Raw genomic sequence first — 13727 nt, forward strand, 5'->3', positions numbered from 1 at the left:
GACATCGCAGAGTTCACGAGCGCCTTTTCCGTTTCGCCTGCATCGAAACCCGGCCGCTGCGGCGAGATCGAACCAGAGTGCTCCGGCTGCGCTTGTATATTTGTACTGACAGTCATTAGAACCATGCATGGTACAGGGCCTGTTAATACGCTTCCAGTAGATATCCGCCGAAGTGTGTGGAACGATTAGATGCTGCTCATTAACTACTGACTGATGAAGGCATTATGCCAAACAACCCAAACCAGGAACGTCGACAATTAGAGAGATTTAAAACTGTTATGGTTGATTCTGCAAGATGGAAGTATTTATTGTGCGCGTCGCAACGCAGCGGACATGAAACGTGAAATGAAGATAGGAGACCCAGTGGAGATAGGAACAACGGACACAGGCTACCACGATTGTGGACAACTGGTTCAGCTTACGAAATAAATTCCAGCTTACGTAATAAATTCCAAGAAAGCGAATCAAGACGTCCGCGTATGTGACATTGGCACCTGAGGATAGCTGAAATATAAGTAATCCCTACTTCGCTGCAAAAATCGGACTGCATTAGCACGAAAAGGTTTCCTTGAGTACGGCATAAAGGCTCACATAAAGTATCGGTGACTCTCAGTGGCTTTGTGGTGCATATTGTTGCTAAGTGCGAACTGAAAACAAATCTTCGCTCATAGTGAAGAGCTTTCATTTGATGCGTAATTCCAGATTTTGAAAAATAGGAGGACTAGGTGACAAAAATGATAGTGCACTGCGATACTAAGCTGGTGAGATGTTGGCACACAAAAAACGCACTGCAAGATAATGCGTGTTTTTGACCAAAATAAACCTATCTGGGTGAGAGATTAGCCATGCGAAATTATATGTTGTTATAAGTTAGTCCACTGCACATCTGCTTAGTGTTCTTGTTCAGTCTATACACACAATTACAAACAAAAGTCGAAATGGGTCTGCTTTTACAGCACGTTGTTGAATCTCCGCGCATTATCCACCGATGTCATCGACGGGCCTTGCCAGCTCGTCGCGGACTTCTTTGTCCACTCCCACGAGGCATCCTATTCAAAGACACTTGCATTAGGAATAGCGGGTCCTTCCTCTGCTCTTTGTTTGGCTGTTGTTGGTGTCCAAAGATGGTCTCGGGCAGTCGCAGCACAAGTACTAGGCTGGAAAATACCACGCTGCCAACGATTGCAAAGCCCACATCATCGCGTCCGTACTCCTTCAGCAGGCGAAGTGAAGAGGCAACTATCGCCCCTACTCGACCACAGGCGTACGCTGCGCACATGACTGCGCATCGAGCGCTCGTCGGGAACAGTTCCGCAATAAAGATGTAGTGTGCGGTTGCGGTCAGGATGGCGCACTGCTTTGCGATGGTCATGAGAACGTAGGCGATGTACCAGGGTCGTGCGTACACAACCACACCACACAGACTGCACAGACCTCCGAGCAGCGGTAGCATAAACAAGAGAAGCTGCTTTCTGCCGGCGATGTTAACGGCAATGTAGAGGGCCGTGTAGCTGGGTATGCCCAAGCAAAAGTCCGTAACCTTCACCACCTCGGAGCCTTGGAGCTCCAGTACAGCCCACAACATGCGGTAGTAAGCGAGCATGACGGCGAAACTCATGAGGAAGACGAGAGCAGCTCGTTCCCGAAGGTCGCCTGCGCTCACGACGGCGGCCGGTGAAGCGGCGGTGTGACTGCCCTCACGCCCTTTAAGCTCCGATCGCAGTCTGCGCACCGACAGCTGGGCTGCTTCGAGCTTTACACCGTTTATCTTGGCAGCTCGCTTCATGACTATCTCGGCTTCGCGGAACCGCGACTTCGTGATGAGCCAAAGGGGTGACTCGTTGACGACAAAGAAAGTTGATAGCAGAAGTGCCGTGGGACTCAAGACGACCGTCTGCAGCCAATACCAGGCCAAATCAAGGCGGACCATGAAGAAGACGAACACATCGGCGCAGGCAAAAGGGACGGAGGTCAAGAGGACTAGGTAGGATGCCTGGTACTTGAACGGAGTCAGTTCGTAGATCAAGATAAATGTGATGACAAAGATGCTGCTCACGCTGCCTGAGCTGACGAACCGCGAGGCCACGTAGACGAAGTATGTGTCCGCGCAGCAGCTGCCCAGAGCACTGAAGAGCAAAGACATTACTGCTGCAGTGATGACCGGCTGCCGGCCCGACATGTCAGCCACGTACCCGGTCAAGGGAACGAGGACCACTGCTCCACTCATGTAGACTGCGTCGGCCAAAGCCCGCAGCCAAGACCGGTGACAGACCATGTTCCAGAAGCTGCGGACAGTCCGCCTGGCCAGTCCTTGATCGTAGTCCCACGTATCGCATGCAAATGTCTCTGTGGGGCCGCTGCTGTTACCCAATGTCGGATGGACGTAGGCGTAGCACTGGCTGTAGCCGCCTTTTTCGTCCAGAGGTATGCCCACGTTTTTCCAATTCTCGACCGACAGATGGGAGAACTGCGGTGGGGGCTTGCACCAGTGGTCCACGGGGCCCGAGATGAGGGCGAATGACTGGCTGTGACATATCAGTGCCACCATGGCGGTGATGCCGAAGAAGAGCGTCCGCTGTTGGAAGCTGCCGTGGGCGTACGGTCCGCTAGACCGCACTTCTTCGGTCGATAAGCCGGTGGTGGGCGCCCGGGTAAAACTGACGGACGCTGTTGGCGTGACCGACCTTGGACTGCCGGCGCGTGACATGGCGGTGGAGACCACGATGCTCTGCTGGTCGAAAGGATCCGCGATGACTAGTATAACGGTTTAGAAAGCAATTCACCGTCTCTAGCGCAAGTATGGCGGGCGTGGAAGGGCGTGCTGCCTCTAGCCGTTGGCCTTATTGGGAGCGTGCACTCGTGGCGCGCCGGTACGATGATGATAATCTCAGGAAACACGATGAATACAGGTGTAGTGTTACGAAATGATGAATGAACTCAACTACGTGTGAGCATTTCGTTCCTTGCCTTCAGTTATAGCGAAATTACATGTCATGATCAGTGATGCACCTGATTCATTCCTGAACAATTTTGTGATCTGCCTTTGCCGTGGAGTGCCTCACTGTGCTGAAAGACGAGGACGAAGGTGTAAGCCCACGCTAGTGCTCGAGAGTCTATACCGTCAAACGTTTTCAAAGTTCAATCATTTTGAAAATTGTGCGACTCATCTCTTACGCACCCAGTACAATATTTCTTAGTCAACTTGCAGTCTTTTTTAGTTCCACCTGGTCTCGTTTGCATGCTTCACTTATGTGTTTCGTGCAGTCTCTCCTTGATCCCTTGAACATTAATTTCACAGATGTCCGCCAAATATTTAAGAAGTCACCTTCTGTACAGATTGCGTTCGATCTCATTTTCCCATCGAATGCAAAGCTGCAGCCCTTTCCTTTACTTCAAGGTTTGTTGCACAACCACCTAAGGTGCTTTCCCTCTCGTATTCTTATTGATAAGCCTAACGTCATCTCGGCCTCTGAGGTGGCTGGTACTACGAGAGACCAGCCGGTATAGTGAGCCAGTGGGACTACGACCCAGAAAGCATGCAGATCCCGCAAATTCAAGAGGCGAGAGAATATAGAGAGCACGCAATCAGAAGAACTTCGGGAATGTGAATCGTGGCAGGGAAGAAGCGGAAGCAGAAGAGCCGAGACGCACGATGGAGGCTGCTCAGGAGAGCAAAAATTGTTAATCACAGGAGAGGAAAGCGAAGAAGGTTCTAAAGGATCAAGGGTATCGCCGAAGCCTCCCACGACAGTGATCAACATAGTAATAATGATCATGCAGCAGAGAAACGGGGTTGATTTGAAGAGATCCAACGGGAAAGCAGTATCGTCCGCGGTTGCGTTAGTCCCTGGCTGCGCAAGTCTGGTGGGGGCAATCACTATTAGGCTCAAACTGGAGCAGAATGTTTTTATCGTTGTGCGTACACAACAAAGCAGCAGAATGAATGGCGACTAATATGAAATTGTGGACTCGACGGCGAGGAATACGAAGTCAGCGCATACCTGACAGCGCCGGAATACTCATGCAGAGACACGTTAAGAGCTATCGACCTAAAGAGAATGATGAAGGATTATGCAAGTGCACGAGAGCAAGGGGCACATGCTGTTTTTCGAGAGGAAGTTTGGAAAACCCACTGCGGCAGCCGTTACCTTATCAGGCGGGAAGGTTCCTTTTTACATAGACTATCATGACTATCATGGTGTTTTCTTTTCGGAAGCGTTCAGCTTAGTACACGAGCTGAGTGATCCTTGGGAAAGCGGACTTGCTCGTTTTGTGATTGTTGAGAAAACCGAAATCGATGGACCCCTGCTTCATTATTTACGCTCAGAAACATGTTATTTTTATGTTATGAGTGTGGTTTCTTTTCAGCAGTCAAGTGCTCCCGTATGTGAAAAGCGGCACGTGCCGTGCAAGCCTTCGCCGATGTCAGCTGTTTTGCAGCTGGCTACCAATTTCTTGTCCGCTATTCATCTTATCAATAATTAAACTCAGATTATCACAAGGTGGCACAAGAGTAACCTTGAATCACGAAAGGAGCAGGAAAAAGTGTCGAATGAGACGACTTCCCTGCTTCATGTGTGCATGTGCGGCTCCCCTAAATATAAGCTTCATCCGTTGCTGCTGTTAGAAAGGCGCGCACTGCGCCTCTGTCTAGGTCTCCCTCAATCAGTTTCTACCGCAGTTCTGTACCTGGAGGCTCGTATTCCCAACCTTAGCTCCCGTTTTCACATTTTAACTGTCAGTACTATATTGCGAGCATTTGAGTCGGCTTCTGGTGTGGCTACTCCTATTTTCGTCTCCCACCCAGCCCTTTTTCTCACTCCTCATTGGGCAAGGTTCCGCCGCTCTCAAGTTGTTTTTACTCAGAACCTTTTATCCAACGTTGGTGTGGATCTCAATTTTGTATGCAGAGTTGAATAGGCAGCGTCCCCTGTGGATATTGCTTTTATTATATTTTCCAACCTAATGCGAATAATGTGCCAGCAAGGACAATAACTGGGCTCCTCTGTGATCACCTTGCCCATTTCTCCCAGCATATTGTGATTGCTACAGATGCGTCTGGGGCAGGCCAGAAGGCAGCGGATGGTATTTTTTCAGAGTCTCTCTCGTGGAGCTTCTCGGTTAGAGTCCCGGATTATACAACCATATTTCTAGCAGAGTTTATTGCTCTTGGGCTGGCCGCTTTGAAAATTCCCACAACTGTTTCTCAGGTGATATTCCTTTCAGATTGTCTCTGTGTTGTTGGCGCTGGAGTCCACACGAAACGCTTTTTTGAGACGCTCACTGAAGTTTTTATTCCTGGATGGGTGAAAGAGGTGCACTTCGTTTGGAAACCAGGTCACTGCGGTATTTTACAAAATGAATCAGTAGACTTTTTGGCAAAATCAGCTCTAAATACACCTGTTGCCTGTAGCGTCCCTAATCTTGTTCGTTTCGGTATGAGTTGATTTCGGCGTTTTCACTTTATAACCGCCACGTGCAACAATCCCTCACTCTCTACTGTTAACTACCAACATCTCATGTACCCATGGAGGGCTCGTGCATGTAAAACCCGGCAGCGTGAGCTAGCGATGACACTCATTCAGTGCAGGATTCCCCGTTTAAATGTTTACTTATGTAGATGCGGATTCAGTCCCACAAACCTTTGTGCGGCTTGTGGTGAAGTCGAGACATTGGAGCATTTCCTACTCTCTTGCCGGAGGTTTGCGCATCAGAGGAGAGCACACCTGGAAATTCCCATTACAAAGTTGGGTCTCACTTTGTCGATCCCCCTCCTCTCGGCGCGAGCGGCAGGGGTTTTGCATTGCATCAAGTTTGCGAATACCTCCACAATTATGTAACAGCCACCTGTAGATTCCCTTGCTAATTGTTTCCGAAATTTCCGCATTTAAAACAGCGTTTGGGGTTTTCATATATTTAATTATTTAATTCTCTGATATTCGCTCCCGATATCTTGTTTCTTCCTTTCCTTTTAAATTACTACATAATTTCAACCATCTCTCAATCATTAGCTTGACACCAGTTTACCCTATTCTATGGGGGTCTCCTCACTGAACCCTGGCCAATCCCCCGACGTGGGTATGTGTTATGTCACCAAGGCAACAACAACAACAACAAAGTGTGCATTTGTAAGTCGAACATACATTCCCTTCGACTCGTAGGACCCTTTTGCAGGAGGCAAGCCACTTGCAAAACCCTACGCGACTAGAATGCTTTCACTGCCAGCACCGATGAATAGTCGCCGCCGTCTAAATGAGTGCTTGAAAATAATAGTACATCACTTAGCGTTTACTGTGCGTGCGCATTGTGGCCCAGGAATGCGACGATAACGACAACTGCAGCCCCGCGCTGGGGTTGTTTACATAGCTGTGCGCAAACAGTACTGCTCGTTTGCGGGGCATAAAACGCAAGGTGGGCTCTCCTTATTTTAAATATTACGTAGTACTGCCCACAGATTGTATTTTTACTCATTTACACACTATGATAACACTGCAACAATTAAGCGCCGCTGATGCTCTATCGCCTGCTTGGGAAACGCTTAGCGTACGTAGGACTGGCGCTTCCCACTTAATTGCATCTGCTTCCTCTTATGCCAACAATATCTGATTTTAAAAGGCTTTAGCTAAAAATACGTTCGGACATTACTTGACTTAATGAAAACAACCAGATTTGTTGTCCACAGTCGACGCCGAAGGCTGCTGCCGGCTGCTCTCAGCACATGCTGGGAAGACCGGGTCACAAAGCAGCACTTCCCGCTTATTGTACTCGCGCCCGGCGATGTAGGCAGTCGTCGCTTATAGGGCACTGTAGCCAAACCTTTGCTCGACAGCTATTTTCAGGCGCTAAAACTTGCGAATTCGCTCTTCGCAATCGCCGAAATCGCACACACGAATCCTGCGTACTCGCTAGGCCTCGTCACGAAGGGGGCCGGCGGTCCACCGTCAACCGAAATTCAAGAATATGGCAAAAGTTCCCCGCTGATTAGTAAGAAATTGTGAAGATACGAAATGCAGCAGCTAGTTCCGCTTTTTCCGATACGCATAAGGTACACAAGCGCAGTTTTCGGGCCGTCTATTCACCGGACGTCAAGCTTTCGCTCAGCCGGACAAGACCAGGCGACGGCGTCGAGCAACGAGCGGCACCGTCCTGCGGCGTTTTCTGCCCGTGTCGCTTGTCTCACCGATAGATTCTGTGCGCAGGAACCGAATGAAAGCACAGCTGCGCTGGTGCACGCACATCGCGTATGTCGCCGTGGCTAGTATGATCAGGTCCAATAAGTTTTAAAGTTATTAAGTTTATAGAATGTCATACAAACTAGTCCCCCACCACACTCTGCCAGTTCCCATTAAGTTCACTCTTTACACTATTGCGATACGGAGTTGCTGGTCGTGCTGGCGTCGTCGCTGATCTAGCGTGAGAGACCGGTGCATCAGCGACCGCATTTGTATACCGACCAGCTCACCCGACCGTTGATCGCCGCCGCTTCGGCCTACTGTGACCGGACCCTACCTATACCGAAGAATAACTGCGTAACTGTTAATAACGCTTTTGCAGCGCCAGCCACTCATATATGGGGGACGATTGCTACTTCGTTCGCCCGCGAAATTACAGGAAGGAAAGGGACATCGCTGCGCACATTGCAGCAACGAGAGCAGAAGGCGTTGCTCCGTTTCGACCCTAGTGACGTCACGAGAGAATTCAATATGGCGGTCGCTTCCGGTAGGAGGAGTTCCCAGTTCTCAATTTCGATCGGATTTTTTTTTTAATATACAACGCATCCAGGGCAGCCAAATTTCGGAAACTTAGTCACAAGCTCTTGTATTAGTTACTGAAGCAGAAACTGCAATATAAAGAGCGACCACGTCATGGCCCCTTTAAGTTAGCGCCTGTCCGGTGAGAGCGTGTTTGGCGGATTCGTCGGATCAGATGTGTTAGCCAAGCTGCGCCATAGGGGCTTTAGGCTGTGTGAGGAAGGGAACCGAAGCGCCGAGGCAGGTGTCGTTGAAGTCAGTCCTGAGACATTCTACCCGAGCAGAGACATTGTAGGCATGTCTTTTTGAACCTCGAGCTTAGATAGAAGCCCTGCGTGCCGCCATCATTACGCCTTCCAATGTTCTTGCGCTCGTCCTTCGCATCGTCTTTGGCAGCGCACAATCGACAAAACTCTTCATCACAGACTTATTCAGTGCAAAGAATATGTCAAGAGCATGATACTGTATGCCCTCTAACTTCGCCTGCATTAAACAGGGAAAAATTAATTAAAAAGGCACTTTTCCGTCGTTCCATCTTGCTGTTAAGTTGATGGAAAACAGAACAAGACAGCAATGGAAAGGCACACACGTGCAACAATTGTGGAGAAAAGCATTTTGAACGGTAAATAGTTTATGAACGCAATTTTTATATATTGGGAAATCTTACTATAAAACTCAATATATCCGCAGACAATACTAATCCACAGAATGGAACATTTTTGAAAGAAAATTATCTTTTAAGAGAGTGTGGCGAGTGCTATAAATGAAAGCCATCATTGCTGCTGACAAAATATACCGAGATGTTGACCAAGGTAGTGCAGCTACGGCAACTGATAGGGGCCCTACTTGCGATATAATCGAAGTAGAGGAAAATGAAGAAAGCCAACGTTCGCACTTCAGAGAAAGATTTACCTGGAGGTCCCTCTCTCCAGGTTAGAGCTCCTTTTATCTTTGCCAGTATTATTATCGTTTGGTGCGAACGCCAAGGGATTTGCATTGGGTTCTATTTGTGGGTTTCTCTACGATTACATAATTGCAACTGGTAGGTTGATGTGCTAATTCTTTTAAAGTTCTACGAGCTCTTCTTTTTTCACCAAAACGCTGTCTGTTATTTAACTTTCAATATTGTTCTGTTTTTTTGTATTCATTGATTTTTCAAAATTCACGATTGGTGCTACAATTTTGTCATCTTCCATGGAAACTTCTTTGTTTATTCAACTACACCTTCGCCAATCCCCCCGCGTGGGTATGTGCCATATACCTGGGGTGAAGAAGAAGAAGTTCTTCCCGCGCACCACTGCGTCGGCGCTTTGAGAAGCGGCACCATCCGTAAGTTGAGGCACTCATACTTGAAGAATATCTGCTCTTTCGTTCGTTATCTTGGTACTGAAGTTCTGGTTTTTTGTGCTTTAAAGAGATCTGCTTTTTTTTTTCTGAACAACAGCCGCTCGCATCGGCCGCCAGGCCAGTAGAAGGAGCGCACTGAGTACCAAAGTCATCCGCTCCTGCAAAGGCACCAATGGCACCGGTTGTTGCACACGGTCTCCTCTACGTCGTACTCATGAGTTCAGTGGCCTACCTGGTGCCAGTCAGGATTCTGGTCGGCATGGTTCTCACTGACAGCTTGTTGACGGCAGGGGCTTCCATGTTCGACGCGGCCTTCTGCGCCTCGCTTCCGAGCTTGGAGACCGTTTGTGCGTCCGTAAGTCATCCTCAAATCACTCTCATCCGTAAGTGTCGCTCTGGTAGGCTGGGAAGCTCTGGTCCGTTCGAAAAAAAATGAATGCCACTCGGAGCAATGTTTGGCTTTATAGGGATTTCATTGGAATAATGTCGGGGAACTTATTCCCAGCGAGGAGTAGTAAAGAAAATCATTTTTACCTTAGACAATGTAAGAATAGTTATTTCCTGAAAACATTGTTACTGCCTTCTATAATAACAAACATTTCTGTTTCCTTTTAGTTCTACATAAACATTTAGTATTTTTATATGTTCTTACCTTCGTATGTCTGCGCTCTCTCTTAGTTTTGTTTTAGTTATTTTCATATTAAAACTTTCTCGCTTATCATGCTCACCGCCCCTTCTTGCCAGACTGCAATGCTGCATTGCACAATTAGTATGTATATAAAAAATAAGAAAATAAAGCCCCTCCGCTTAGGGCAAATAAACGTCTTCATGCAAATTACAACGAATGGCAAATTTGGTAAAAGTGAATTCAAGCAATGATTACTCTCAACGAGACCGCGCCAATAAAGGGGAGGCGGGAGTATACGGCGCGAACAGTAAGGAGTGAACTCTTGAGAAGGCTCTTGGAAACAAGGGCTATTCATCGGGTTTTTTTATGCTTTCGAGATGAGAAAAGCAAAAACCAATCCTTTTATTCTGCGTGTTCAAAATCATCGGATCAGAATCGCTTTGTCCAGCCGAATACAGGGTGTCACCACCTGACATCTGGCCAGTGCCGATACTCGAATAACACGCTGCCGAGATGCTCGTTGCACAACGCGACCCCCGACGACGCCTCGGCTGTCCGGGCCTACTGCCTGACACCTTCCTTCGAGAGAGCAAAGAACAGGGTAAGGAGCACAGCTGGCTGCTACAATTTGTTGGCTTCAGTGCGGGTTTTGGCAACACTCTCAATGGCCAGGGAGCTTGTAGGATGTGCCTTAAATCTAGTAGCCTTAACCAGCTAGAATAGCCTTATCCAGCTTAAAGGTGCATCGTAAGGCACAGTTGTTATCCGTAAAATATTGATGTCATGGTCATGGATCTTAGAACTCCAGCTTTTTAGGGCAAAAATTTTGAAAATTGAAAAATTTTAAGCCACTGATATGAACATATAGTATGCAGCAAAATCTCGCTTTTAAAGTGTTTCCATCGATCGTATTGAACAGTTAAGACTTCCACAGACAACCAACGCGGCACGCTGTTGACGATAGCAAAGACGTGAATAGAAAAAAATATAAAACTGCTGTCGGGTGATCAGCGGATATATTGATTGCTATAGATAAATATTACCTTATATGAAAAAACGGCATTAATAAACGGTTCCCCGCTCAAAAATGCTTTTGTCCAGAAGTGCTGGGTATGACAAGGTGCACAGGGGAGGAAGGGAATCGCCATTATACGATGGCTTTATGACACGCGGGCCACCAAAATACAGTGTCATGATCAAAATACACGATCAAGAATAGCTACAGGCTTAAGATATCAAATAAATCAATTCAGCGTAGTAGCATGTGCGAATAGTAAAGCAAAAATTTTTACAGGAGATTTGAAGCACGCACACGGCCACATGTAGACATTAACAAGAAGAAAATTCCAAGAACGTGCATCAGATTTTGAGCGATTGTTTAAACTCAATAAAGGGTTAATTTCGCAGTGTTGATGCCCAACCTTGGGTGTTGATTAGAATACTTGTATTTGTCGAGCGCAGTTGCCGTATACCATTTTGGGATTTTCCAGTGTTCGGTGCTGGTGGGATTCGACTGATCGGTTCACAGCTAGCCCGCTGCGCCCTAAACGAGAACGATAGTGTGTTTGGTACTAAAACGGCGCTAGCGAGACATGTGCCGGCATAAATCTTGTGACCTGTGTACATTGCAGTGGGTGTAGTGAGCCCGGTGATGATGCTGATGATGTTTGCAGGTGCGCGTCCGCGAGTGCTGCCAGCTGTCGTGCAAGTTCGCCGCCGACGCGATCCTTGCGGTAGTGTGGCTCATCCTGCTGGCCCTCATGTTGGCCGAAGTCTTGGCCCCGGCACCTCAGCTGCCGGAGGTGATGCAAGAGGCTCTGCAGTTGGGGCCGCCACCGCGGCCTCCCTTCGATCGGCGCAGAGGATGACTGGGCGACTTCTATTTAGTACTTGACTTCTAAGTAGCAAAGGTTGTTTTTCGCCTAGTTGGTCTATATGCGTGCTTTGAGGCTTGCAGAACGAAGCTGGACAGAAGGAACACGATAAAAAGGGAGGTAACAAGGCTCTGGGCGAACAGGCAGCTGCCGCCGCGGTGGCTCAGTGGTTATGGGGCTCGGCTGCTGACCCCAAAGACGCGGGTTCGATTCTCGCCGTGGCAGTCGAATTTGGATGGAGGCAAAATTCTAGGGGCCCTTGTACTGTGCGATGTCAGCGCGCGTTAAAGAAATTTCCGTAGACCTTTACTATGGCGTCCTTGATAACTTTGGGACGTTAAGCCCCATAAACCAAACCAAACGCACAGCTGGACAGCACTCTAATCTTTTTACCCACGCAGCATACGGGCACCCAAAAGCAGAATACGAAACAGTCGCCGCTCTAGTTCAGTGGTTACCTGACGCTCCAGGTCATGGATTTGGATCTAGCTTCGGCACGCTGTGTTCTTATGCTTTCTGTACAGGTATCTTAAGTGTTCATCACTACACAAAACTCCACTTTTGTGACCAAAGGGAACCTTAAAACGCAAGAGACATTCTGGTAATGTTTTTCTTAGTTTCCATGAGTATTGGCTGCTTTCATATTCTGAGCTGCCATGGCGAGCAGAAGCCGCACTTTTATTTAGGCCTCTTCTGCGCTCTTATTAGTGGAGGCAGCCACGCTTCAGGAATAAACTGGCTACTTTAGTCTCTTCAGCCATTGTTTATTCCTTCTATATAAATTCACAGGAGTGAAATGTCGTATTCACTCCTGCTTTGCTTGGTCATCAGAGCAGCAGCCTGCGCGCTAAAAGGAGTTGGAGTGTGCCATTATGCTTCCCACTTAAGTGACATAATACTGCGGTCGCTTGTTGACCTGCCTCACTCAAAAGTGCCCCAGTTTCTGATTTTGCGGTTGATATGTTACAATTTTTTTTTACTCAAGCGGACGTACTCAATAAATGCCGATAGGAACAAAGAAGTATCGTTGTGTGACGAAATTTGAAAAAGAAATGTAATTGTCCGCGAGTTGTTGCATTTCCTGTGAGACATTTAATGTGAGAGCATTGGGAGGGTCATGGAGGCGAAAACCGTTCAGCGTTGTGGGCGTTTGTGTGAAGCCTCCACCTGCAATCTGGCGTTAAGAGGGGATTTGCCTCTCTTCACCTGAAACCTTTTACCTGTTTTCTTATCTATCGTACTGACAGTCGCCCCCTCTCCACTTTTAGGATGGAGACTCCAAAAAAGTCAGCAAAAATTAGGATGACTCAGACAAGAGCAACTCTACGGGCAAAATATACATCCTCCTGAAAAGCTGTCTGTGCGAAAATGATGGTTGCGGCAGGTCTACCTTCTCAGAAGCCAGTGGTGCGTCGCTTAGCTGCACATTAGTGTGAAGTATCGCCACGATCTATCATAATTGTAAGATATTTGGCGTTATTGCGTAGTGGGAATGGGAATAAGATCTGAAGTGGAATGAAATAGGAACTGGAATATATCGGCGACTGAAAGGAGAAAGCTAACGCACTTCCGCGGCGTTGGTCCGATTAATGGCCCCCTAAAGTTTTGCTTTGCCACTTCACGAACTTGAAGAATTGAAGGATTTTTTTCAAGTGCCTAGCTTTTCTAGAGTCTCAGTGGCATTGTCGTATGTGCGCCTCGAAGCAGTCAGTGTATGAAAGAAGAAAAAGTGCTCACACGAGACATTCTTCAACGCTAAATAAATACTCTATAATTGACTCTATAATTGCCGATATCATAATTTGTGCATCAGGGAGCCTTGATTCCGATTGTGCTCTGCAGTGTCGGTTCTGCCACCTTTGCGGCCTTGAGCTTGCGAAGTTGGTGGGTCTGTTTTTTTACTCTTCCTTGCACTTGTTAGAAAACGTTCTGACAGCGATTCTACAGTCAAAAATTTTATTTCTTTTTTGCAATGCAGGTTTGGTCTACGTTGCGACATGGTACGCCTGCACTCCTGGTTGTCTCCGTCCCCCAAAAATTGACCCATTTGTCGGCTGCGGGCTCCCTAACAGCAGCCGCCGAGGAACTGATCAACTTTTTTTTGAATAATAGCAATACTGGCGTCGT

The 13727-nt window shown here is 47.6% G+C and overlaps 2 protein-coding genes across 2 annotated transcripts; one reads left to right on the forward strand and one right to left on the reverse strand.

The window, feature by feature from the left end:
• Positions 1–991: 991 nt before the first annotated feature.
• On the reverse strand, positions 992–2707 carry LOC144134399 (organic cation transporter protein-like). The gene has a single exon (XM_077667321.1). It carries the CDS (start codon positions 2705–2707, stop codon positions 992–994), a length of 1716 nt encoding a protein of 571 aa, XP_077523447.1.
• Positions 2708–9270: 6563 nt separating this feature from the next.
• On the forward strand, positions 9271–13693 carry LOC144134400 (uncharacterized). Its single transcript, XM_077667322.1, has 4 exons — positions 9271–9453; positions 10160–10327; positions 11400–11612; positions 13579–13693. Exons 1-3 carry the CDS (start codon positions 9271–9273, stop codon positions 11592–11594), a joined length of 546 nt encoding a protein of 181 aa, XP_077523448.1. The 3' UTR covers positions 11595–11612; positions 13579–13693.
• The last annotated feature ends 34 nt before the right edge of the window (positions 13694–13727 follow it).

This window comes from Amblyomma americanum, chromosome 5 (genome assembly GCF_052857255.1).
Source record: "Amblyomma americanum isolate KBUSLIRL-KWMA chromosome 5, ASM5285725v1, whole genome shotgun sequence".
Lineage (NCBI taxonomy): Eukaryota > Metazoa > Arthropoda > Arachnida > Ixodida > Ixodidae > Amblyomma > Amblyomma americanum.

What these genes read in the sequence shown, in the direction of transcription:
- LOC144134399 (XM_077667321.1), bottom strand. Translation starts at nt 2,707, where the DNA reads ATGTCACGCGCCGGCAGTCCAAGGTCGGTCACGCCAACAGCGTCCGTC.
- LOC144134400 (XM_077667322.1), top strand. Translation starts at nt 9,271, where the DNA reads ATGGCACCGGTTGTTGCACACGGTCTCCTCTACGTCGTACTCATGAGT. An exon ending in TGGAGACCGTTTGTGCGTCC is followed by an intron (nt 9,454 to 10,159) that starts GTAAGTCATCCT and finishes TCATCGGATCAG; the next exon opens with AATCGCTTTGTCCAGCCGAA. An exon ending in TCGAGAGAGCAAAGAACAGG is followed by an intron (nt 10,328 to 11,399) that starts GTAAGGAGCACA and finishes TGATGTTTGCAG; the next exon opens with GTGCGCGTCCGCGAGTGCTG.